Consider the following 22,801-nt stretch of genomic DNA (forward strand, 5'->3'; position numbering starts at 1 on the left):
CTGTTGCTCTTCTCTAGAATTCACTATTATGAAAGCGATGACATGGTTATCTTTGATTAGGGAAGTGATGATTATTAAATGTAACTTCCTAACCCATAAGCGCATTGGGTTTTTTTTCTCATGATGAGTGACAGATAATATATATTTTTATTTTCTGAAATAAATTAGTGATAAAATTGTTATAACTAAATTGAGATACAATGAGACCTTTGCCAAGTGGCCAAAATATAACAGTATCCAGACAGCAGACAAACAAGTCTGATGAGTCTAAATCCTGATCATGTTTGATGAATACCCCCTGCAGGTGCTGCATAAGCATGGCATCAAGAAAGAGCTTCTGTTTCTACATTCTCTTTGCATTGATTTCTCAAGGGATTTTATAAAAAAACAAACATACTATATTGCTCATATCTCACACACAGTAAATACCACCATGTAACCAGTGGCTACCATAAAACACCTTTTTCCTGTCTAGTTAGCTTTAAGACAGTGAATCATCTATAACCTGTGACCTTTTGGAAAACCCCTCTTTAATTACTTTATTATATGTGAATGAAGAATAAATGAACTCTTTATAAATGTAAACATTATTGCTTATTCATTTATGAGTATTTGTTAATTACTGAACTATTATTGAATCACTCGTAAAAAAAAAAAAAAAAAAAGATTTTTCATAACCTACATGTTGTCTTATAATTGACCTATAATGCATTAGGAAATAGTTGAGGCCTATTGAACACATATAACACCAATTCTGTTTTCATTGCACTGGCTCCCTGTCTCCTTCAGCATTGGCTACCAAGTCCTGCTACTCACATATAAATCAATCAATGCGCATGCACCTCCTTACCTACAGAAGCTGATCACACCATAAACCATAAAATAAAGATAATATAAAAAATAAAGACCAGAAAAGGTCAAATCTGATTTCTTAATAAAAATTACTAACTGTTTGTGAACATTTTTTATTGAGTAAAGTTGGATAGACTCTACTTTCTAAAATCATGAAAAGGTCAAATGATGAGACCTGGAGAATTTGGATTCATGATTGTGAAATGTCCCCAGTATATTGAAATACATTTGAAATAAATAAATTGATTTTTTTTTGTTTTTTATTTTAGTATAGCCTTTGATTCCAGTTTAATTGAATGGATAGTTTGAGTGTCAAAGTAATTCAACCAAAGTAATTTTTCCACAATCCTGATTTATACTGACATAAAAACAGAGTTTGTTTTGTTTTTGTTGTTTGTTTGAACGAAAAACACATTTGGCCCTTAGAAATTTCGAAGACACGACCCTTATCACTCCCTCCCTACTTTGTCTGATTGACACTTTATCAGCCAATCATTATCCAGATAAACCTAGCGACCCCTTCTCATTGGCTATTACAAGACGTCGGTCAGTGACATCATCAGTTTTTTGTAGATGATCAACAGGCTGAGTGGAACACAACGACCGGGGTTAAACCTATTTTTCCGTTAGGTAGAATTGTTAGCGTGAAGCTTTTATGGTTTAGTTTCCTCTCTCTTTTCTTTCTAACTGGGGATAGGAAGCAGAAGATAACTACATTCACGTTGTTTTCCAAATAGAATAGCACGTTAGTACGAGGCCGTGGCATGGATGAAGTACGGCCTACCAGTGGTGCTCCAGCCCACGGGCTAGCGTCAATATTTCCCCCGGGACTGCAGGCTATCTACGGGGAATGTCGGCGACTTTACCCCGAGCAGGCCAACCCGCTTCAAGTCACTGCCATTGTGAAGTATTGGTAGGTATCCTGTTGTTTTGTTGCTGGCTTGGCACACGTGTGAGAGTTCAGTTTGTTTGGTGATGGCTAGATATTTAGCTAACAGTTAGCTTCCAAGCTAACATTTCAGCTAACGTTACACCAAGAGCCATATTGTAGTTAAGGCAGCTGCTATTTTGTCGGATGTTGATAATTAGCGCTACCATGTCTTTGAATGAACCCTGTTAGTTGGGTAGAAGTTATATGGCCTCCTGTCTGCGTGTAGTGAAGAGTATACACAGCCTACTGACATCTCAAACAATATGTGTCATGGCTGAAAGTATTCATTATATGCCTCACACAGGTTAGGGGGTCCAGACCCGCTGGACTACATCAGTATGTACAGGAATGCGGGCTGTCCAGCCCAGGACATCCAGGAACATTGGCACTATGTGAGCTTTGGACTGAGTGACCTGTATGGGGACAACAGAGTTCACGAGTGAGTACTTTTGGTTAACTTTGTCTTGCAGCTGGACATTGAAAAGTAGGCTGAAGAAATTGGGATTATCTCAGATGTTGTTTGTGTGAGTGGGTACATCAAAAGTTTTTAGTGTAACGGATTTTGTGTTGTTTTAAATCAGGATATTATTACATAGTCTCTTTTGAGTATGCCCGACATTAGCTTATGTCAGGGGACCTCTAATTGTAGATCACCTACTAATTAGCATGCCACCTAATGATCCTTTATTATTCTACTCCATGCTGTTAATGTTGATAAGCACTGTGGTTGTGACAATACTCATGCATATCAGAGATAAATTGGTTTACTCACACTGTGTGTGTGTGTGTGTGTGTGTGTGTGTGTGTGTGTGTGTGTGTGTGTGTGTGTGTGTGTGTGTGTGTGTGTGTCAGATTCGCAGGGTCGGACAAACCCAGTGGGTTTGGCTTGGAGCTCACCTTTAGACTCAAACGAGAGGCAGGAGAGACAGCACCACCAACCTGGCCTGCTGAACTCATGCAAGGCTTGGCTCGCTACGTGTTCCAGTCAGGTAAGAGCACCGTTTTATGTGCACTGCTACATTTTGGGAAAAAAACAAAAACAAAGCAGACTGTCTAATCTTTGCTTGGAGTAAACTGCACATCACTAACACCTAGAAATAACCTCTACAAGTAATATATTTTTGGGATTGGTCAAGACAGAAATAACTGCCTCCATCCTAGAAAGTAATTTAATCTCATATTCCACTTTAAAATCATTGAAAAGTTGATTGAACAATTTTATTGAAGATAAGAGTGTTTCACAGAGTGTTTCACTAGTAACGGGTGCTATTTAAAGGTATTGTCATTTAAATACAACATGTGATATTAATATGATAGTTTCCTTCCTAAAAAGATACATGCTTTTCTTAGTTTTGTATATTGATAATTGAGCACTTCATTGTTTTGTTTTCTAGCAATTGGTCAAACAGCACAAGCAGATTTGAGACATGAATTTGGGCCAATTTACTAATTAATCAATAAAATAACATTCATAGATAAAGAGAACTGATGTTACATGCCCAACAGTCCTAATTCTACATCTGAAAAGAGTAAATCGTTAGTTTAGTGTAGTTACTCATTTATCTACAATGGTCTTGATATACAACAACTCCCTTTTGGCTGCTGTTGCTGTGTCACCTTGTCAGCATTTGCTAAATGTGAATAATGTGTTCTTTGTAAAGGTAGCCTGTATTTTCAGGGATATATACAATTATGCACGAGGAGAGGAGTCTGCTACAGGCTTATTACGTAGAGCTTGTGTTTGTTGGAGCTCTGGGTATTGACACAAAATCAAATTTCCCCTTTATTTCCTATAACCTGTTAAATAAGATTTTTTAAATCATTGCCAAATGAACAGTTGTCCAATGAACTCTCTGGGTGTGAGAGAAATGTGCTGCAAAGTTTATCATCTAATGTATACAAGAAAATGTGGTTGAGAAGGAAGGGAGTATTTAGAAGCTTTGCAGAAAGAGAGGAAGGCCATTCTCTTCAAGTTCCCCTCTCCTCACCCCCCAACCCCTTTCTGCTCTCCAGCTGGGGTCAATTTGCGCGTGGGTGGGCCGGGCCCCTGAGCTAAACGAATGCTGATTCCTGGCTATCTTCCCCCTCGCTTTTCTCCTGCAGCGAGTCTGGAAAGGGTGCACGTTACCTCCCAAGCAGACAGATTTCTCAGATAGAAATGTAGTTTTTTATGCTTTTCTTGCCACACTGGGGTTTCAGTTTCCCTCTGTTACTCACTCTGGTTGATCTATGTCCCCTCTTTTCCTGTTACTGTACCTTTCACTCAGTAATTCTTCACTGTCAGATGATGAAAAGTAAGAAAGTAGGACTACTTCTCACTGGTGGCTGAAGGTACAGGCTCCAAACTAACTCTGTAAACTAACACACATGAAAGAGTGTGTAACTTGATACTGTATATTTTAACATACATTCAAAGTACATTTCTAATGTTTTTTTCTACAGAAAATACATTTTGTAGTGGAGACCATGTATCGTGGCACAGTCCCCTAGACAACAGCGAGTCTCGCATCCAGCATATGTTGCTCACAGAGGACCCACAGATGCAACCAATTCAAACCCCATTTGGCACTGTGAGCTTTCTGCAGGTCAGTCAAAATATGTGATATTTACATAATGCAAGTAACCACACATCAGGCACTTTCAGAGACTACTGTAGCAGACTTCACATTAAGGATGAGCATAGCCTTAAACGCGGAAATATACTGAGATACTCTAAATGCTAAACTAATTTCTGTAGCAGTTCTTTTGCCGTTTTGTTGATACTACACTAATGTGTTACTCGACATCTAAAACATTTCACACAAGCATAGTCAACTAGTTAATGACAACATGTCCATAACAAACATGAAGATTTGATCTAACAGACAAAACTTTAGTTTTCGTCATCGTTTATCAAAATGAATGCATCAGAAGCAGTTAGAGGCTCTCACAAAGTAATGACATTGTGGACCACACCCTCTCACACTCTGCACTGTCCTCTAGATTGTGGGTGTGTGTACAGAGGAGCTACAGGCGGCCCAGCAGTGGAACGGCCAAGGCATTTTGGAGCTTATGCGGGGAGTCCGAGTGTGAGTTTCAGCACACGACAGCTACATTAATATTATTATGTCGGCTGTGGCATCAGTATAAAGATATGTCTTATGTAAAATGTATGGAGTCCAGTTTGCCAAATACATTGTGAGCAGCAAGCAAGGAGCATGTTACTTACTCATTTATTTACTTGTACAGAGCTGGTGGCCCATGGCTAATCACAGACATGAGAAGAGGAGAGACCATTTTCGACATTGACCCACATCTACAAGTAAGGCTTTATTAAGTTCTGCAGAATCAGCCAAGCCCATTTATATGACTATATTGTGTTTATACAATGTGAGATAAAGGACAATCTCCTGATCCACAGCTGTTAGTTACTTGTGTGTCATATATTTTAAATAAGTTTATTATCCATTTGTGTTATTTTGACGTGGTTCCTGTATTCTTTAGAAATTGTAATATATTTCCAATTAATTTATTGTGTAACAGCATCATAATCTACCATTATATTATGCAAACGGTTTGTAGACCTCCACCCTCGTGTCTAGTGTTTGCTCGGATAGGGTAAAGTTAATTAATAGACTGTCAGTTTACGTGAATTGGGTGAAAAATTGGAGCTAAATTCTAACGAGTTCAGTTTAAAGTGAACCAAAGGCAACTGTTTATCTATATATATGAAGACAAAGATAGATACAAGGAAGACTTTATAACTATCAGATATCAAAAGCAAAATTACCCTCACATCTTCTAAGCATTTTAAAGGGAACCCTGCACAGATAATAGAGGTTATATTATGAAAGCTTGCACATTACTTTACTGTCCAGCAGTATTTAGCGTATTGAGCTTATGGGTTCTTTTGTGAATTTGTGCGTGACCTTGTTGTGCCAACGAGTTCACAATAACTTTAAAGGAAAGCCATTCTAGTAGTTAAATAAATCTAAATAATTGAAATACTGCATGTTTGAGAAGTTGTATCACATCTTGTGGGGTAAGAGGTGTTTTTTTGTTAAAGCCCCTTTTTTTGAGTTGCTAATACAATTTTAATTGTGTAAGTGCCTGTAAAGCTGTTCGTGTAATAACGGTGAATGTAATGTAAAAACAGCGCCTGTAGTTAAGAGTATTTGAATTGAATATGAAAGTAATCAACAATTAGTTATCAGACCGAATGGATCAGATTCTGAAAGTGAAACAAGTCATTTTGCGCGAGTTCTGTGTGGCGGAGCCTCTAACGTAAACCCATATCCGTTTTTGTAATTATGCTCACTGCCAGGAGGGGGAGATAAAAGCATTCCAGCTTTACAGGTTTTGAATGGTGATGGAAATTGCATTGAAAAGTTGAAAATATTGAAAGAGAAATATGTGAGAACGCTGCTTGATGCAGTGTTTTCTCAAATCTGTAAACGTTTGCTTCTGTTGGGCTTTACGTGAACTAGTTTTAATGATTGCGTATATTTCTTGCTCATCTAAGCAGGAGAGAGTAGACCAGGGCATTGAGACAGAGGGCTCTAACCTGAGCGGGGTCAGTGCCAAGTGTGTGTGGGACGATCTGAGTCGACCGCCAGAGGATGAGGAGGACAGCCGATCCATCTGCATAGGATCACAGCCACGGAGGCTCTCCGACAAAGGTATGCCAAGTCCTGAAGGAGCCAAAGGAGTAGAACCTCTAACTTATATTGAGCCAATCCAAGAACCATATGGTCAGTGGTGCATGATGGGTTAATTCCGTGTGTGTGTGTGTGTGTGTGTGTGTGTGTGTGTGTGTGTGTGTGTGTGTGTGTGTGTGTGTGTGTGTGTGTGTGTGTGTGTGTGTGTGTGTGTGTGTGTGTGTGTGTGTGTGTGTGTGTGTGTGTGTGTGTGTGTGTGTGTGTGTGTGTGTGTGTGGACAGACACAGAGCAGATAAGGGAGACGCTGAGAAAAGGATTGGAGTTTAACAGCAAGGCAGCACTACCACCTATCAACAGCCAGAGACAGGGCCACGAGAGACCTCAGTGAGTGTTCCTCCCACACCAACACCCTCAGCACAAGGATAACTCCCTCAACTGTGTGCAGTTGCACAATCTGTGCAGCCCAGATGACATCTGAACTCTTATCACCATTGTTTTGTAGCTGCCAGCATATTCTGGTGCTTTGTCACTCTTCCTGTATTTAAAAAAAAAAATGTTTTAAAGATTTTTTCTGTCATAGACGTCTTTATTCAACAGTACAGAGACAGGAAATTACAGTAAAGAGGGGGGGGTGACATGCAGAAAGGTCTGCCGGCCGGGACTCGAACCGGGATCTGCTGCGTATATAGCATGTGCTCTTAACCACTCGACCAGCTGCACGCCACTACTCCTGTATTTTTCTGTGGAAATCATTATGTCGTCTTTGGAGGCAGGTAGCAGCTCTCTGGGTGGAACTGTGAAATCCGTGTGTTCATTCTCATTAGCAGACAGGCACTACCATTTCCTTTGTTGTAGCTGTTTTTCACAGAAAGCAATTCCCTCATTGCTGATCGTACCATTTCAGACTTCCTCACTTCCATTCCCCTGAGTTGACTTTCTACTCTTTCTTTCTGCTCATTGTCTGTTTCTCAGGAGTCGAAAGGACAGTTTGGAGAGTGAGAGCTCAGCAGCCATTGTTCCTCATGAGTTGGTCCGAACACGACAGTTGGAAAGCGTCCATCTGAAATTCAACCAGGAGTCAGGCACACTGCTGCCCCTCTGCCTGCGGTACTGCAGCCTTCTTTCTCCTACTCCCACACAAGATATTTGGCTTTTTGGAATGCCCCTAAAACAGGAAGATAAAAATGTTCCAAACATTTGTGTTGAATGGGGTGTGGCAAAATGTTTTGATAAACACAGATGACATCAGGTTATTAAAATTTAAAAGGGGATTTTCTGCATGTCAGATCCAAGTTCTGATTTTCCTCCTTTTAGTTTCATTCTGACATAATTTAAAGAAAATAAGGTTGTAGCCAGTTGCACAAAGTGCAAACCACCTGAAATGAACATAAATTAAGTGACTGTCATGCAGTAATATTTGGTCTGTTAACTGTATACTCTTTTTTTTGTTAATACTAGTTTTCCCACCTCACCTTTTTATTTGTAACATTTTTAGGTGACAACTGTGGCCAGAGACATTATGTTTACAGGTTGTGTGTCTGTCCATACCATCCAACATGAATTGTGGGTGTGTTAGAAATACTCCTGTGGTCGTGCTTCTCTATGAAGCCAGGAGAGGAGGATGAACCTGTTTTATGTAATCTCTATCTGAGGAAAGAACAAGACCAGGGTTAGTTTACAGAGAGACCTTTGTGTGAGAGAGGCCCGGGGGTTGATTATGTCAAACGTTGCCTATAAACTATGTGACTTTTCATATCTGAAAAGGTTGTAAGAATATGTGTACTGTCTACCAGCGAAGTATGTGTATCATACTTTTAACTAGCATAACTGGTGCAGAACCAAATGGTTAAAACCTGCATTGATTGATAACATTACACTGTTTCCAAATGATGCAATGAGTCAGTGAGAAAAATCTTTGTCCTTGTATTTAGTTTTTTCTACAGAAAGTGAATACTAAAATGTTTTTCTGTGAGATGCAGATTGTCACACTGTGTCCTGATCTGACAACTTTTTTTTTTAAATATGAAAAAGGGAAACACTTAGTATCGTGTACTCAACTCCGTTCTTTTTATTTTGTGTACGTAATCCTTCACAGGGGCCGGTTGCTCCATGGGAGACACTTTACTTTCAAGAGTATCAACGGAGACACAGCCATTACATTTGTGTCTACTGGAGTTGAGGGAGCTTTTGCTACTGAAGAGCATCCATATGCAGCCCACGGCCCCTGGCTTCAGGTACACACACAGACTGACACACACACACATTTTCTGTGTGCTACTTTCATATTTAATGTATTTATTTGACCTTCTGCTCTCCTTGTAAAGATATTGTTGACTGAAGAGTTTGTGGAGCAGATGCTTGGGGATTTACAGGAACTTAACACTCGTGAGGAGGTAAGTAAAACCTTCTGGATTGTAATGTGAATTTTCAGTTCACTTTTGTTCAACTGCCTGACTTTTATATCTTGTGTTTTCTTTCTGTTTAATAGACAAAGTTACCAAAGGAGTATAGTTGGCCAGAAAAGAAGCTGAAGATCTCTGTCTTACCAGACTGTGTGTTTGATAACCCACTGCAATAAGGTGGAGATGCTTAATCACAAGACAATACCAACAAAAACACCTGCAGCCACACACTTCCATAGTGGACCATCGTGAACAGGAGGAATCCCATGCGGACATGCAGCAACTCCGAGCTGTCAGGGCGCACAGATGTTTCACTCCTGAAGACTATCAGATGATCCAAGGGATGATCTTAAGACTTTTGACTGTTACTGCCTTCTCACACTAGCCACACTGTTTACAGCATTTCTCTGAGGCTTGAATGCTTTTGGAAATCTCAAACCAGCCTTTCCACATGGTTGACCTGTTAGAACAATCATTATAGGTGACACACTAGCTGTAGGGCAAAACAGGATGTTGTCATTCCTCCAGTGAGGGATGCCCAGGTCCAAAATATACGTCACTAATGCGGTTGAGTGTATATGCTGTGATAACCAGACGTGATGTCCCAAGCAACAACTGGGTTGCATTTCTCAAAAACACTAATATTTATTCCAGTGGCCATAGTAATGGCAGAAAAGTTACCTTATGAACCTTTTTTATCAGCGTACTTTTCAATTGATATGTATATTTTTTACAAATGCTGGACATTTTCTCATATGTGTTGTGGTCATACCAAAGTAATATCTGTTGGCAGTCCAACAGACGTTGTCTCTAATGTGTCATGTTTCTGTAATGACATGACACACTGAATTATTATACACTCCCTGTTTATCTAGGTTTACCAAACCAAAAGCATTTGAACTGTTAAATTGCTGCAGGTACAACCACCTCTTCTCCACTGTGCCAAGAACATGACTCCTGTATTCAGTAATAATTTCCAATGTGTCTTCTTTCAGATGTCTCACTCCTGTTGTATGTCAAAGGTATGGAAATGACATACATCAAGTCCATTGTCAGTGTTTGACGACTGGAAATCTATGTTCAGTATCCTGTCTCCAGTGGCCACGTAAATATGAAATATTTCATCAGTAGGACCTGCTTGAAAAGAGAAAAATTCCACAGTGCCTTGTGGTAAAAAGGACCACATATTCTCTGTTGGCTGTTAAGGCTGCCTGGATTGTTAAGACATCACTTTGAATCAAGGCTGCTGCGTTCACTTCCTGGTACTGTCAGTGCTTTCTGTGGTAGCACCAAAACAGAAGAAAAGACTACTTTTACTACAACAAATGTTCTTTTACACAACATTTGATGACATATCTTATTTTTGTTTGTCTTTTTTTTATTCAGAGTGACAAAGTTTAGATGACATTGATATGCTGTTTTTTAATTACTTATCTTATTTGACTGAACTGGCTGATTGTTATCGCAAGTGCATTAAAGAGTGTAGGTATTTACACCAATAAAGTGGAACACTAATGGAAAATACCTGAGGATCTTCTTCCTGATCAAGATACTGCGTGTTGGTATGTTTGGGCACACTGCTTTAAATTAAAAGTAGGCTTTTTTTTTTTTCTTCCTTTGTACCTGTATAAAATTATGATATATATATGAGGGCAGTAAGTTTCACTCCTAACATTTCATATAACCTCTACTAGCCTTCATTGTCAGTGCTTTATTGAGGGATCTCTTAATGGTCAGTATGAGCTGGAGGAATGATTACAGCAAGAAAACATGTCATTGTTCATTTGGGCAACTTTGTGTTTTAGGTTGGACTCGAAAGATTCTGGAGTTTTGGGTTGACGGAAAAATCTACAGCCTGTGGTAATAAGTGTGTTGTGATAAATTTTGGTCAACTATTAATAAAATCTCCTTAAGTTAGTTATACTTTTTCCAGTCAGTTATTCACAATAACAATGAATTGACCATATAGTTATGAAAGTGATTAAATAATACTAAATCAAAAATCAAACATAATATTCTCTGACTGAACAAAAGGTGTATGCTGAAGACAGCTTATTGTGCCCATTAATACTTCTTACCCTTAATTTATGAATAACAGTGAAACAAAACAAAAATAAAATGATTATAAAGAAATGCAACATCATAGCACAGAGACAGATAAAACATTAATTGTCATTTCTCGTTGTTGGTCATACATTTTGTCATTTAAATATGTTTTTGAACATTTTCTTGGATTTACACATATTACCACATTCTTTTAATTCATTATTACAACTATTCCATCATTTGACGCCTTTACCTATCGTACATCTATTTTTCACGTTTGTCCTTACTCTCCTTTTTTTTCTTATAAGTCCCCCCTGAATGGATACCCTCCCTCACTGAAAACAACTCTTTGACACAGTCATGAAATGTTCTGTTTTGTGCTCTAAAGTCTAAATATTATTACTACTACTTTCTAATACATACAGTCTGCGGCTGTAAATCTTAATACGTAACTAAATGGATTTTGGAGCTGGTGCCCTGCAAACTAAGCAGTCTGCGGTCCATTGGAGCGGCTGGATTAACAAACTTTAAGGGGCCCACACTGCACGTTAGTTGCTTTAATTGGTCATTTGATTACTGCAGTTTTGTAACAGAATTTGCACCATTAAAGTACTCCATATTAACTCGAGCTGGTCCTGCATCATTGGGTAATGCTGCAGGCCAAAGGATGAGGTATCCTCTGGGTTTTTACAGCGTCTCCGGTCCAGTTTACCGTGTCTGTGGCATTCATGTGGTATCGGAATAATCGGAAAAATGAGATCCCGACCGGGAAAATTCACGTAAATGTCCCCTTAATTCAGAACAACTCGGAAAATTGGCGAACATTTTGGTATAGGACTTGCTGAAAGTTGACGTAATGTACGTTGAAACATGGCAGACGAAAGTAAATGCTTGGTTGATGTCTAGAAACGTTTTATAAATTCATGTATTGCATATCAATTTTTTGTTCACATGGAATTTCTATTCGGTTACAAATGGTTAGTTGCTGTCCATGAGAGTGACCTAGATTAGTTAGAGAAGTTATTAGCATTAACCCTGATAACAAGTCAGGTAAAGCAATATTTTAGTGGTTTTAGGGAATGTACCGGTGCAGCAATAAATCAGACAAAATACAACACGTATTTTTGTAGCATCCATGTTGTTTCCACATTACGGTTTAAAGGACCAGTGTGTAGAATTTAGTGGAATCTAGTGCTGCAGGTTGTAACCAACCGATAATCCCTCCCTTAAGCCTTATATTTTCCCCACTTGCATTCTGCAAAGACCCAGTCTGCCTCTGGTACTTGTTGCCTTTGTTGGTTAGGTTTGTTTGGTTTAGGCATCTGAAGTAAGATGGTTAGAGTAAAAGTGTCACAGTCAGAGCTAATCAGAGGCAGAGTAGGGATGGGTATTCACCATCAAGTGATGCCAAAACATCTTGATCGCCCCCTGGTGGCTAGCTACAGTACAAGTCATAAATCCCACCCCCTCTATGTTAGTGGACGGGACATCAGCCAAACTAAAATGAAAGTGCACGTTAAATGAATTTCTCCAAAAGATGAATTCTGTCATGTAAAAACAGGATGTGATGACAGCTGCTCTCCATAAGACGTCACACAAGCAAGATGACAGCTCCCGGTGTAGGTACCAGATCAGCTCAGGGTCCTAGTTGTGTACGCTGCGAGTAGTGATGACGTACCTCCTTGTAGTCTTTGTTTGTTAGCATACATGATGCAGCTAAGTGGTACGCTGCCAAAATGATCTGGGTGGAACTCGTAGAAACGTAGTGCACTTACTGTTCACTCTATATAAATAGTGAATTTACACACAAATAGATGTAAAGTTTTACATTTACATTTTATTAGATGTGGACCTCTTTCTTCGCAAAAAAAAAATCACACAATCAAAATGTTCTCATTTAAATGGTGCAGTGCACACACGGCATCTGTACATTTTCAGACATACAATCATGTGCCTGGCAGGCCGAGCCGATTTGGTACCTACTCCAGAAAGGAGATATTTTTCGCTTCACTTTTGCATAATAATAATATACAATCAATGGTCTTCGAAGAATGCAGGTGAAGAAAAAAACCCTTCCCCTTCCGAGTATGTAGGAGAACATACCGTGGCCACAAAACCCATGTAAGGTGATCTCTAGAGCCAGTGTTTAGTTTTGCTGCGTTCCATTTACCTCAAAAGTTGGATTCAGAGATGGGAATGACGTCACAGCCAAGTTTGTATGGTTTCAGTTTAGAATCCAGAAAAACAGTTCTAGCCAGGTTAGCCACTGATAACAATACCAGTTGCATTTAGCTGTATTTTGCGCATACAAACAGCGTAGCAACATCTCCACAGATAGCTAGAAGTTGGACAGTGCTGTGTGTACGACTTCTATAATGAGACACAAATAAGACAAAACTGCTAATAAACAGGATATTACTACAACATTCATACTGTTAATGCACGGGGCTACCATCTTGGATTTTGACGTTGGGGCTGGTGGGGTACTTCCGACTTTTAGAGACTCAGAGATACGATTTTAGGGTGCATTCCACTTGAAATTTCCGACCAGGAACTCGGAAATTCTGACTTCCGAGAACAACTGGAACACACCATATGTCTGTTCCAGGCTACTGTAGAAACATGGTGGTGCAACCTGGCTAATGTCGTGGAAGACGACCCGCTCACTTACATAGATATAAAAGACTAATTTTAAGATAACGAAAACACAACAATTCTTATTTTCATTGTATTATTCACAAATTAAAACATACTTATGAATATTATACTCCATTTCTGCCAAGTCAGTCCTGCGTGATGCTAATAAATTATACACACTGCATCTTTAAACACTAATGAACCCACCCAAAATCGGAAGAATTACTTCATAATTCGGGAAATGGGATCATCCGAGGAGCACGTGAATGCAGCAGCAGCGTCTTCCTCTCGGCTCCTCCCCGTGCATGTATCATCTGTGACGGGTCACGTTACCGGAGGGGGGCAGTCGGTGTGGAAGCACTGAGCTCCCTCCTGACGAGTTTTAATCTGCCTGCATTTACCGTTAAATATTAGTCAAAGAGTTGACGGGAAGGCGAAACCAGGCCAACAAAAACCGGCGCAGAGCAGGCGGACGGATAGCCTGCCGGGATCTAATCAAAGGAGCTGGATCTGGACGTGAAGCTGTACGGCGTTAGAGGTGCACCGGAGTCTGCCGACGGACGACATGGGAAATAAATAGTTGGTAATGTTGCTGTATTATCCAGCAGATGAGATCTAATATGCGTAAAAGGGCTGCTACAGCGCGTTATTGGCAGCGACAGTCATTTTATTCACGTTAAAATAAAATTTCAGTGTAGCAGCGTGACATTTTATTTGACACCGTCCCGTTTCCACAGTAGCAAGTTGTCACTTGCTTTCAGACGCCACAGCTGAGAATTTCCAAGCGACAATGTGGTCATTGTACGTAATGATAATTGTATTATCATGAGTCGGTTTCCGAAGTTTCACTGTTTTCAAAATGTTTGACACTTTGTTGAATATTTTGGATACATGAATAGTTACATTTTTACCGGTTTCTTACCAGACTGTCGTCGCCTGTTAAAGCTACATTTAACAATGTAACACAACATGGCAATTGTTGTGTTAATGTAATACACTCTTAATAAGCCTGGGAATTTCTCCACCTGTCGTTTGCTCACATCTTTCTGTTTCATTTTGGACCAGATGAAAAAAAAAAAAAAAAGTAGAGACAGGGATAGGCGTGATTTTCATCAGTTTTTGGGTTTTTTTTAACTGCAGGAAGCACTATAATAAACTAATTCTCTGATTTGCTCCTTTTAGTCATACAACATAATTTTCCAGCTGAAGTCATGGATGCAAGTTGGAAAAACTGCTTCGAAGAGGAGCTCCTGTGTCCCATCTGCCTGAATGTCTTTGAAGAACCCATCCAGCTGCCATGCAAGCACAACTTCTGCAAGGGTTGCATCTCTGAGGCCTGGGCCAAAGACAGCGCTGCGGTCCGCTGTCCTGAGTGCAACCATGACTATGACCAGAAACCCACGCTGGAGAAAAACTTTAAGCTCGCCAACATAGTGAAGCGATTTAATGCGCTGAACACTGACAAAGCCCCTGCTGTGCTGCACTGTGTCCTCTGCAGACGGGGCCCCCCGCTGCCTGTGCGTAAGGTCTGTCTGCGCTGTAAGGAGCCCTGCTGCCAAACACATATCCAGACGCACCTACAGCAGCCGTGCCCAGCCCCGGGACACCTGTTAGTTGATGCTGAGGAGCTGAGCGCTTGGACCTGTCCCAGTCATGAGGAGTACAGGCTGTTCCACTGTGAGGAAGAGCAGGTGGCTCTGTGTCCGTTCTGCTGCATCTCTCACTGCACTAACCAAAGACACACAGTCTGCGATGTGGATACACAACGCATACAAATGCAGGTATATAAATCACACATGCCCTCCTTCTCACTAAATCATCTCGGATTATCAATTAAATGCACTTTCCTCCATTGATTCCTCTTTCTCGCTGCTCACTAGTCTGTAAAGGTTTCCCCCCTCTGCCTCCTTCTTTTATCTTCTCTGATGTGAAAGGACTGGACAGGTGAAAGCCAACCCTGAGGGTAGATGACACACACACATAACACATGCACACACATGCACTCATATGTCAGGCATTGCTTTTAACCTTGACAACACCACCCACTCCCCACCGCCACGCCTACACATTAGCCACCCCGTGCCCTCGGCTAAGGGCTGTGATGCAATCTGCATCCACCGGAAACGATAGCCCGGGGGGGGGGGGGGGGGGGGGGGGGTCAGATCTGCATCCATTTAGTTTATGTTAGCTGCTCTGATGAGTTGCGTTAACCATTTAAGGATTTGTTGAGGAAATGCACACTGGGAAGGCTTTAGAGGCTGGTGAATGAACTGATGTACTGTGGCTAAGATGGAAATGTGGTGATTTTTGAAAAAGGGTTCTATTCAACCACTCTTTGTGAAGTGGAGCGTGATTCTATTGAAATTTTGGCGGAGTCAAAAGTAGAAAAGAAGACAGGAAAATAATCAAAAATAAAGAGAGACAACTGTATGCGTGTTAATCTAACTGGCGGCATGTGAATAATGATCTGTCTTGGCAGGGTTGACCTCAAGATGCATGGAGGAATGCGTCTCGTAGACGGCCAGCGTGTCATGGCTGTGGCCGCTCCTGTATTCTCCTCACTTCTATATTTTATTTCAGTTTGTTCTCTTTTCACAAGTCTATTGTGAGTGGCAAGCTGTAAAATGCAACCAGCCACACCGCCTTGTACACATTTCCTCCCCGTTCCTCCCTATCTGTGCAGGCGCGGGAGCGAGAATCAGATTAGTTTTCGCATCTGCTGTGCTGTGGTGGCGTTGTGGATACGGTTCGATGACTGTATTATTCCAGTTGGGAAACTTACAGACGGGTATAGATCACAAAGTTCTAAATCGGATGAAGTTTTTCGGTGCAAACTGTTGCTTTGCTTTAGAGCTATTATTGGGACAAAAGATGTCTGTTCAGCCCTTTCCACAGCTGCTCTCCACACACACATGCACACACCCACCCAACTTTCTGTTCTTTCACAACCGTATGGAGTTATCCAGGAGTCAGAGTTCCTGCTTCTTCTCAGATTAACAATGAGAAGAGCCAGAGTGCGCTCTAATTCTGATACATGTGGTAGTAGCTCAAAAGTTAGACTCTTTGCTCACTGGGTCGTTTGTTAAAGTAATTTGAGGCCAGAATGGCTTCTCATAATTTCTTCCTGCAATGTCCTCCTTGACAAAGCTGTGGTCTATTTTAGTAAAAGGGTTTTAGATTCCCCTGGCAGCTCTCTTGTTGCTTTTGGGATAAACAACGAGGGAAAAACCAATGTAGCTATGTTCATATCTTTGGTTATCTTTGGCTCTATGGCTCTCAGAGGAGACTTTTACAGTAACCTTTTGCGGGTGTGCTTGTAATTTCAATAGGAGAAAGGAAGAGTAATATAATAGTAATGTCGTCCCTGGGACAGGCGGAGGAGGCACCTCTCAGGCACCTCAGCAGGAAACCATCTCTCATGGAAGATCTGCCTTTTGCAGTTTCTTGTATCTGAGCTGGAGTGAATCAGTTCCCCAGAATGCTGAGGGCAGCCCATTGATATCAGACTTGGGGAATAGTTGTCAGTTGATTGTGAAAGAAGCTCTCTGTTCATTGAGCCTGAGGCTCCTCATTTAAACATGAGCTTCCTGGCAACCCGTGGGTGTCTGGATGCCTAAATAGGACAGTGGGGAAAGTGATCATTGGTGGGTTTAATCTTGATAAAGGTAGGCTTTCACGCTGCCACAGAGAGATCAGCAACCAGAACGTTCCCTCCTGTCCCCTTGTGCTATTTCAAGCACATAATAAGACAAAAAGGGAATTGGAGGAAACATGGCAAAATGAGGAAGACACTGTTGTTGAGCAGAAGCATTTAGGCACAGGAAAGCTGTTGCTGTCATGTGAAGCCAGCTCATAAAGCAGTTAATGCAACGCTTACGATAGCAATAACCAAGCAAAAGGTTTTTCACTGTTTTTGGTAATACAGCAGTCACACAGAAGGTACGTGGCACCATTGAACTTTTTATGTCAGCATATCACACAATGGTTATAAATACTAAAGTACAGTCTTGCCAAACACTGCCTAATAACTTTTAAGTACCATGTGTCTTTGTAGTGCAGAGTCAGTCGTTATGGGAACTATCAGATTGTTTGAAGAGGAGTGTTTAGCTGAAACTGCCTCTTGTACAAGCATGGTGTAGATTGGGGATGTGGTACACGTGTGGGATGTGTTATTATTAGTGTGTGACACAGGATTAAGGGCCACATTGCTGATTTTCAACATGAATGCTGCCAGCCTCCTGTGAAAGGAAACCTGACAAATTTCCATTGCACCCCTGCATTCAGAACCAGCCCGTTTACTGTAAGTACTTTTAGTTTTTCTGCCCTAATAACATACAAATAACGTCAGTTGCATAAAAGAAGGGTGTCCTCTTGTGTCTTGACAGCCTGTAAAACATGATGAATGCTTGTCCCACCCTATGAAAACATTGGCAAAGCCTTAATGCTTCATGTATTTTTCAGTTTGCAGTCTTCGTCTCCTCCTCTTTCATTAGTGATTTGCTGCATTAACTCCACCAGAATACCAACCTCACTCCTGTGTCGGTGGCATGCATGCGTGTCCTCGTCATTGATGTTTTAAGCAGAACTGGATATGCCATGATGAAACGGTCAGCCATTCATCAAACGTAACTTGTTCACCTAGCACAGCTCTATTAATACATTCACAATCCTCATGTGCGTGCAAAGGCCCAACACGTGATTCAATGTAAACAATAGTGTCACCCATTGCTGCAGTTTAAAACACAAGATTGAAATCTGCTATTAATCCATCCCCACATGACTGACAAGTCTTTTAAAACAAAAACTAGCACCAGAAAATTGAGCTATTTAGATTGTTTTTCTGATGCTGTTTAATTCTTGTTTACACCAGTAAAAGAGTGAGAAAACAGTCCAACACACAAAAAGCACATTTCACATCATTAACACAAACTGTAAAATTATGTGTGTGAATTCAACTCAACTTTATATTATCCAAAAGATGAAGGATTGAGGCGTTAGCTAATAAAAGAAGTGTCCTACAGACTGTAGCTTATGTGTGCTGCTAAGCCTGCTGAGAGAAAGCTAAAGGGAAAGTATCTGAGTTTAATTTCCGTCCGTGAAGAACAGCGAAGGCTATGCATGTGCGAGCACCTTTAAGTTATTTATCCACTTCCACCTTATCCACTCTGTCACTCTCATCAGTCTTAGTTTTTTTATTGTCAGATGAAAACCTCACTGTATGCTAAAAGCTTAGCGTCAAACAGCAGACAGACCAATCATTATGTACTGTTTTAACAGTTCAAATATTCATTTATTGTAGTCCTTACAGTCCATATCATAGCCCAGTTTATTTTAAACATGCAAACTGAAAGAGACAGAAACATTTGGAAGTTTGAATGAATTCAAAACCAAATGATACAGCATTTCAAGGTTAAATAACATCTGCACTGTGAACGTGACTACACGACATAACGTTGGGAGGAATTTGATTTGAACATTGTAATCTTAAGCTCTGTGCTGCTACAAGTTGAAGGTTGATTGATGGATGGATGTCAACAGATTATTAGTTGAATGGATCTCTTTTGTATTTATTGGTACTTTAAATGATCTAGTGTAGATGTGTCATTTTGTTGCTGAAACTAGATGCAGTGTTGGAAGTGTTCACTCTATAGTGTAGCAGCCAGCCAGTTGTTGTCCATGAGTGGTGTAAGCAGCTGAAGAGGCCTGTTGCTGTGATACCACAATGTAGCTACACTGAAACTCGCTCACTGGAGACCGCAGGAATGTCCCCATTCTCCCTATCGCTCTTTTTTAGCTTCAAACTTTCTCTCTGTTGGTTTCACTCACTCTCTTTTCTCTTTTTTGTATGTCTTTCTCACTTTCATTCGGTCCATTCTTGGCATGTGTAAGCAGAGCCCCACAGCACTTTGCCATCCCTCCCGTTTCCCTTTCTCCCTTGCACACTCATGCGGAGGGAGAGAGCAGACCCCGGCGTTATACACACAGACGTGACAATCTGTCACTGACACAGAGGCCAATGCAAACAATGAGAGCGATGCATGTGGCAAAATGAGAAAGCAGAGAGGGGTACTGTGTTAGACTCCCCCGCTTTTTCTCCCTCACACACACATTAGCTTCCATATATAAATACATACACAAGGCTTTGTTGCCATGACAGCAGGGTTTCTCTTATTTGGGCATGTTTTTTTTGTTTTTTTGCAATGTAGAAACAGTTCATTAAAAAGTATACCTCCCCTGTTCCTGCTTATCTGTCAGCCTCTGACTGTAGATTGATTTCCATCTCCTGAATTAAATGGAGTAGGATTATGTTTACCGCGTCTGTGACTGACCGTTGGCTCTCTTTACACTGCAATTCTGCCCACAGAGGAAGTTGGCTGGTTCCAACAATGGACAATAGACTGAAGGAATAAGAGATGGATTTGTGCAATTGTGCTTGCCTTTGTTGGTGCTCTCCTAATGGATAAATGCATGCGGTTGTCGCTGGCAGCCATTGCTTCCTCCATCTAATCAGGATTGTGGAGGAGGTTGCCGTAGTGACTCATGAATACCAGCCAAGTTTGCTGAGGTCGCAGCAACTTTTAGTCATGTTTTTTCCCTCCTCTTTTCAGTCCATCCTGTTGTCTTATGCATCCCTTGTATGTCATCTCTCCACAGGCCATGCTAATGAGGCAGCAAGGCAGACTGGACGACCGTGTTCAGAACATCGACGAGCAGCTTACTAAGCTGGAATCAGACAAGACACTGATGAAGGTACAGTAAGTCAACATCATCAGTACAGGTCCATGAGGTTTTTTTGTCCCCATGTGAGTTTGTGCTTTTTTCTTATAATGAGAGGGGAAACATTTAAGAAGAAGAAGGATTTAAAAAGTAAAATTAGTCTAACTTTAAATGGCTAATGCATTGGATTGGAAATGTATTTTCTTACATTAGTTCCTAACAAAAAAGCCTGAATTCCACAAAGTTCAGTATAAGAATAACTATATTTTAATATTCAGTAACTGAACACATCAGTTGAATTAAAGATCAGTTGAGTTAAATATTCATAGATTGTTGTAAAATAATTAATCACTCTATAATGCATAATACAACTAAATAGCATCTTTCATTAGACCCTCTGCATTCACATTAGCTGTTTGTAATGAATGGTTTCTGTTACGCGCTCACCAAGCTCTAACTGAGATAAACTAAAGTGATGTCAATTCAGTAACTTTTCGTAGACTTGACCAAAGCTCCTCCAAAGACAAACAAGACAAGTTAATGTGTTCATGTCAACCTGTCTTCTCTCTAACAGGATGCAGTGTCTGACCTAAAGGAGCGCGTGAGAGACCAGTATCAGAGGATGCATGCGCTGCTAGAAGCAAACCAGTCTGAAACCATGCAGATGCTGGAGAGCACTTATACGACGTACACGCGGAAAATCTCCCAGCAGGTCGTGCAGCTCAATGAGAGGCGGCAGGAAGCAGAAAAACTTCTGAGCTCAGTACAAACGTTCTTCCAAAGAGCAGACAGCTTTAACTTCATGAAGGTATAAAAATCTGTGCTTACTCTCTCTTCACCTGTCTCACATGTCCAGATAACTGAAAACATACACACACACCAACTGAAAATGTTTGTTTTATTTACACCATTTTCATCCTTTGAATCACTTATGTGTCTTATTTTATTTTTTCAGAACACAAAACCTTACCAGCTGCTCCTGGACAGGTGAGCATTTCTGTTTACATCAGTTGACAACAAGCAAAGTGCGTTTCCAGTCTTCATAACCTCAGTGTTATACGTGTGACTATGTGTGTTTTTTCAGGTCAAATTCACACCTGAATAGCGTCATTCCTCCACTTAGGGTGGGTCAGCTCAACTCTCATCATTTGTTCTCCGAGCTCTCAACAAGAGAGAAAAACCTGCGCAAAATGCTGGAAGGTAAATTTCAATAAGTAACTAAAGAGTCAGGAAATATTGATTAACACCATTGTTATTTAACAGCATTTTCTATATTGTGTTGTAAGAAATGACTAAATATTATCTTTTTCTGCTCTACCACTACTTTCCATTCTCAGAACCGTTCAGTGAGGTGCCCATTCTTGACATTGTCCAGTCGCAGAACAGTCCTGCTGGCTCCTATATGGGGACTAGTTCAGGACCACAGAAGAGGAAATACGGTATGGCTTTCCTGGAGAGTAACACTGAAACCTCTGTCTCCCAGGATCCTGCTACGTTGCTCTACAGCAGCAAAAAACCCTTCCTGGCTGACCAGAGCCATCATGCTTCATCCATGTACTCATCTGAAGGTCTCACCCACAATCCTCACAGCGGCCCCGGCCACAGTCGGCTCCTTGACAGTTCAGCCCATCACATGGTGGGTCTAGGGTCCAGCTCTAGCCACCACTCAGGGACCATATTCACTCCCCCCCACTTCCCCAGCGGCGGTGCCTCGCAACAAGCCATGTACGAAGGGAGGAAAGTACTGATGTGCACTCTGAATAACTGCTGCTGCTCCCGGGCCCCTGCTGCCCGAGCCCGGCCACCGTACACGGCACCAGACTCCTTCCCCTCCATGACCTCTCAGGAGTTTAACCCACATGCCCCTCTACCTGCAAGCCAGCCACTGCAGCATTTTCCCATGAGGGGCCTGATGGAAGCTGCACAGACAGCCAGGCACCCTGACTACTATGGGCTGTACAGCCAGCCTTCAACCAAGCATTATGGGACCAAGTAACAAATCAGAATCAGCATCCACCTTTGTTCCATTTTATTGAATCACAATTGGCATCGGAATACCAATTTTTGCTCTTTGTTCCAGAGACATGTTGTTAGTTTGCCTTCATCATGTTATTTTGACCCCGTTTACTTTCTGAATCCCAGTGACAGTAGTATTTTCTATTTGAATTCAACTGGAAGTGCTAATGTGAACAATATAGTCTTAAACCCATTCAAGCAGTTGAACTAGATCTTAAAGAAAAGACATTGTTCATCAGGAGCATCAGGACATGGGACTCCAGAGACTTCAGTGCCTAAAAAGACTGTTAACATGTTCTTATTGTACTTGCAAGTTCCTAGCTCTTGATTATTTCCTGTTTGCGGCTGAAAGCATGCAGGGAGCTTCTCCGCGCACTCCAAAGTCCACGTGGCTTTAGAAAAACACTGGACTACGAATGCTTGTCAGGTTTTTCATACATTTTTATACAAGATTATGAATGAACCAAAATCAGAGGAAATACTGAATAAACAAGCATATTAAATTACATCTTTGTTTTTGTATTTTAAGCATTGGTTTACAGATTGAAGTGTAATCTTGTAG

At 40.9% G+C, this 22,801-nt stretch overlaps 2 protein-coding genes across 4 annotated transcripts; both read left to right on the top strand.

Annotated features, from left to right (window-relative positions):
* Positions 1-1,436: 1,436 nt before the first annotated feature.
* sufu (suppressor of fused homolog (Drosophila)) lies at positions 1,437-10,701 on the top strand. Of its 2 annotated transcripts, none has more exons than XM_062430094.1 (12): positions 1,437-1,765; positions 2,088-2,222; positions 2,636-2,772; positions 4,226-4,368; positions 4,766-4,851; positions 5,012-5,084; positions 6,285-6,441; positions 6,703-6,805; positions 7,394-7,528; positions 8,517-8,655; positions 8,746-8,814; positions 8,910-10,701. In XM_062430094.1, the coding sequence occupies exons 1-12, from the start codon at positions 1,617-1,619 to the stop codon at positions 8,997-8,999; spliced, it is 1,416 nt and encodes a 471-aa protein (XP_062286078.1). In that variant the 5' UTR covers positions 1,437-1,616; the 3' UTR covers positions 9,000-10,701. The 2 variants fall into 2 exon arrangements, with proteins under 2 accessions (XP_062286078.1, XP_062286079.1); XM_062430095.1 differs by having other exon boundaries at positions 6,288-6,441.
* Positions 10,702-13,866: 3,165 nt separating this feature from the next.
* Positions 13,867-22,745, top strand: trim8a (tripartite motif containing 8a). Of its 2 annotated transcripts, none has more exons than XM_062430092.1 (7): positions 13,867-14,089; positions 14,689-15,287; positions 20,161-20,256; positions 20,798-21,031; positions 21,179-21,210; positions 21,308-21,423; positions 21,561-22,745. In XM_062430092.1, exons 2-7 carry the CDS (start codon positions 14,718-14,720, stop codon positions 22,217-22,219), a joined length of 1,707 nt encoding a protein of 568 aa, XP_062286076.1. In that variant the 5' UTR covers positions 13,867-14,089; positions 14,689-14,717; the 3' UTR covers positions 22,220-22,745. The 2 variants fall into 2 exon arrangements, with proteins under 2 accessions (XP_062286076.1, XP_062286077.1); XM_062430093.1 differs by having other exon boundaries at positions 13,867-14,085.
* Positions 22,746-22,801: the final 56 nt, after the last annotated feature.

The sequence above is a fragment of the Scomber scombrus genome, chromosome 12 (assembly GCF_963691925.1).
Source record: "Scomber scombrus chromosome 12, fScoSco1.1, whole genome shotgun sequence".
Classification (NCBI taxonomy): Eukaryota; Metazoa; Chordata; class Actinopteri; order Scombriformes; family Scombridae; genus Scomber; species Scomber scombrus.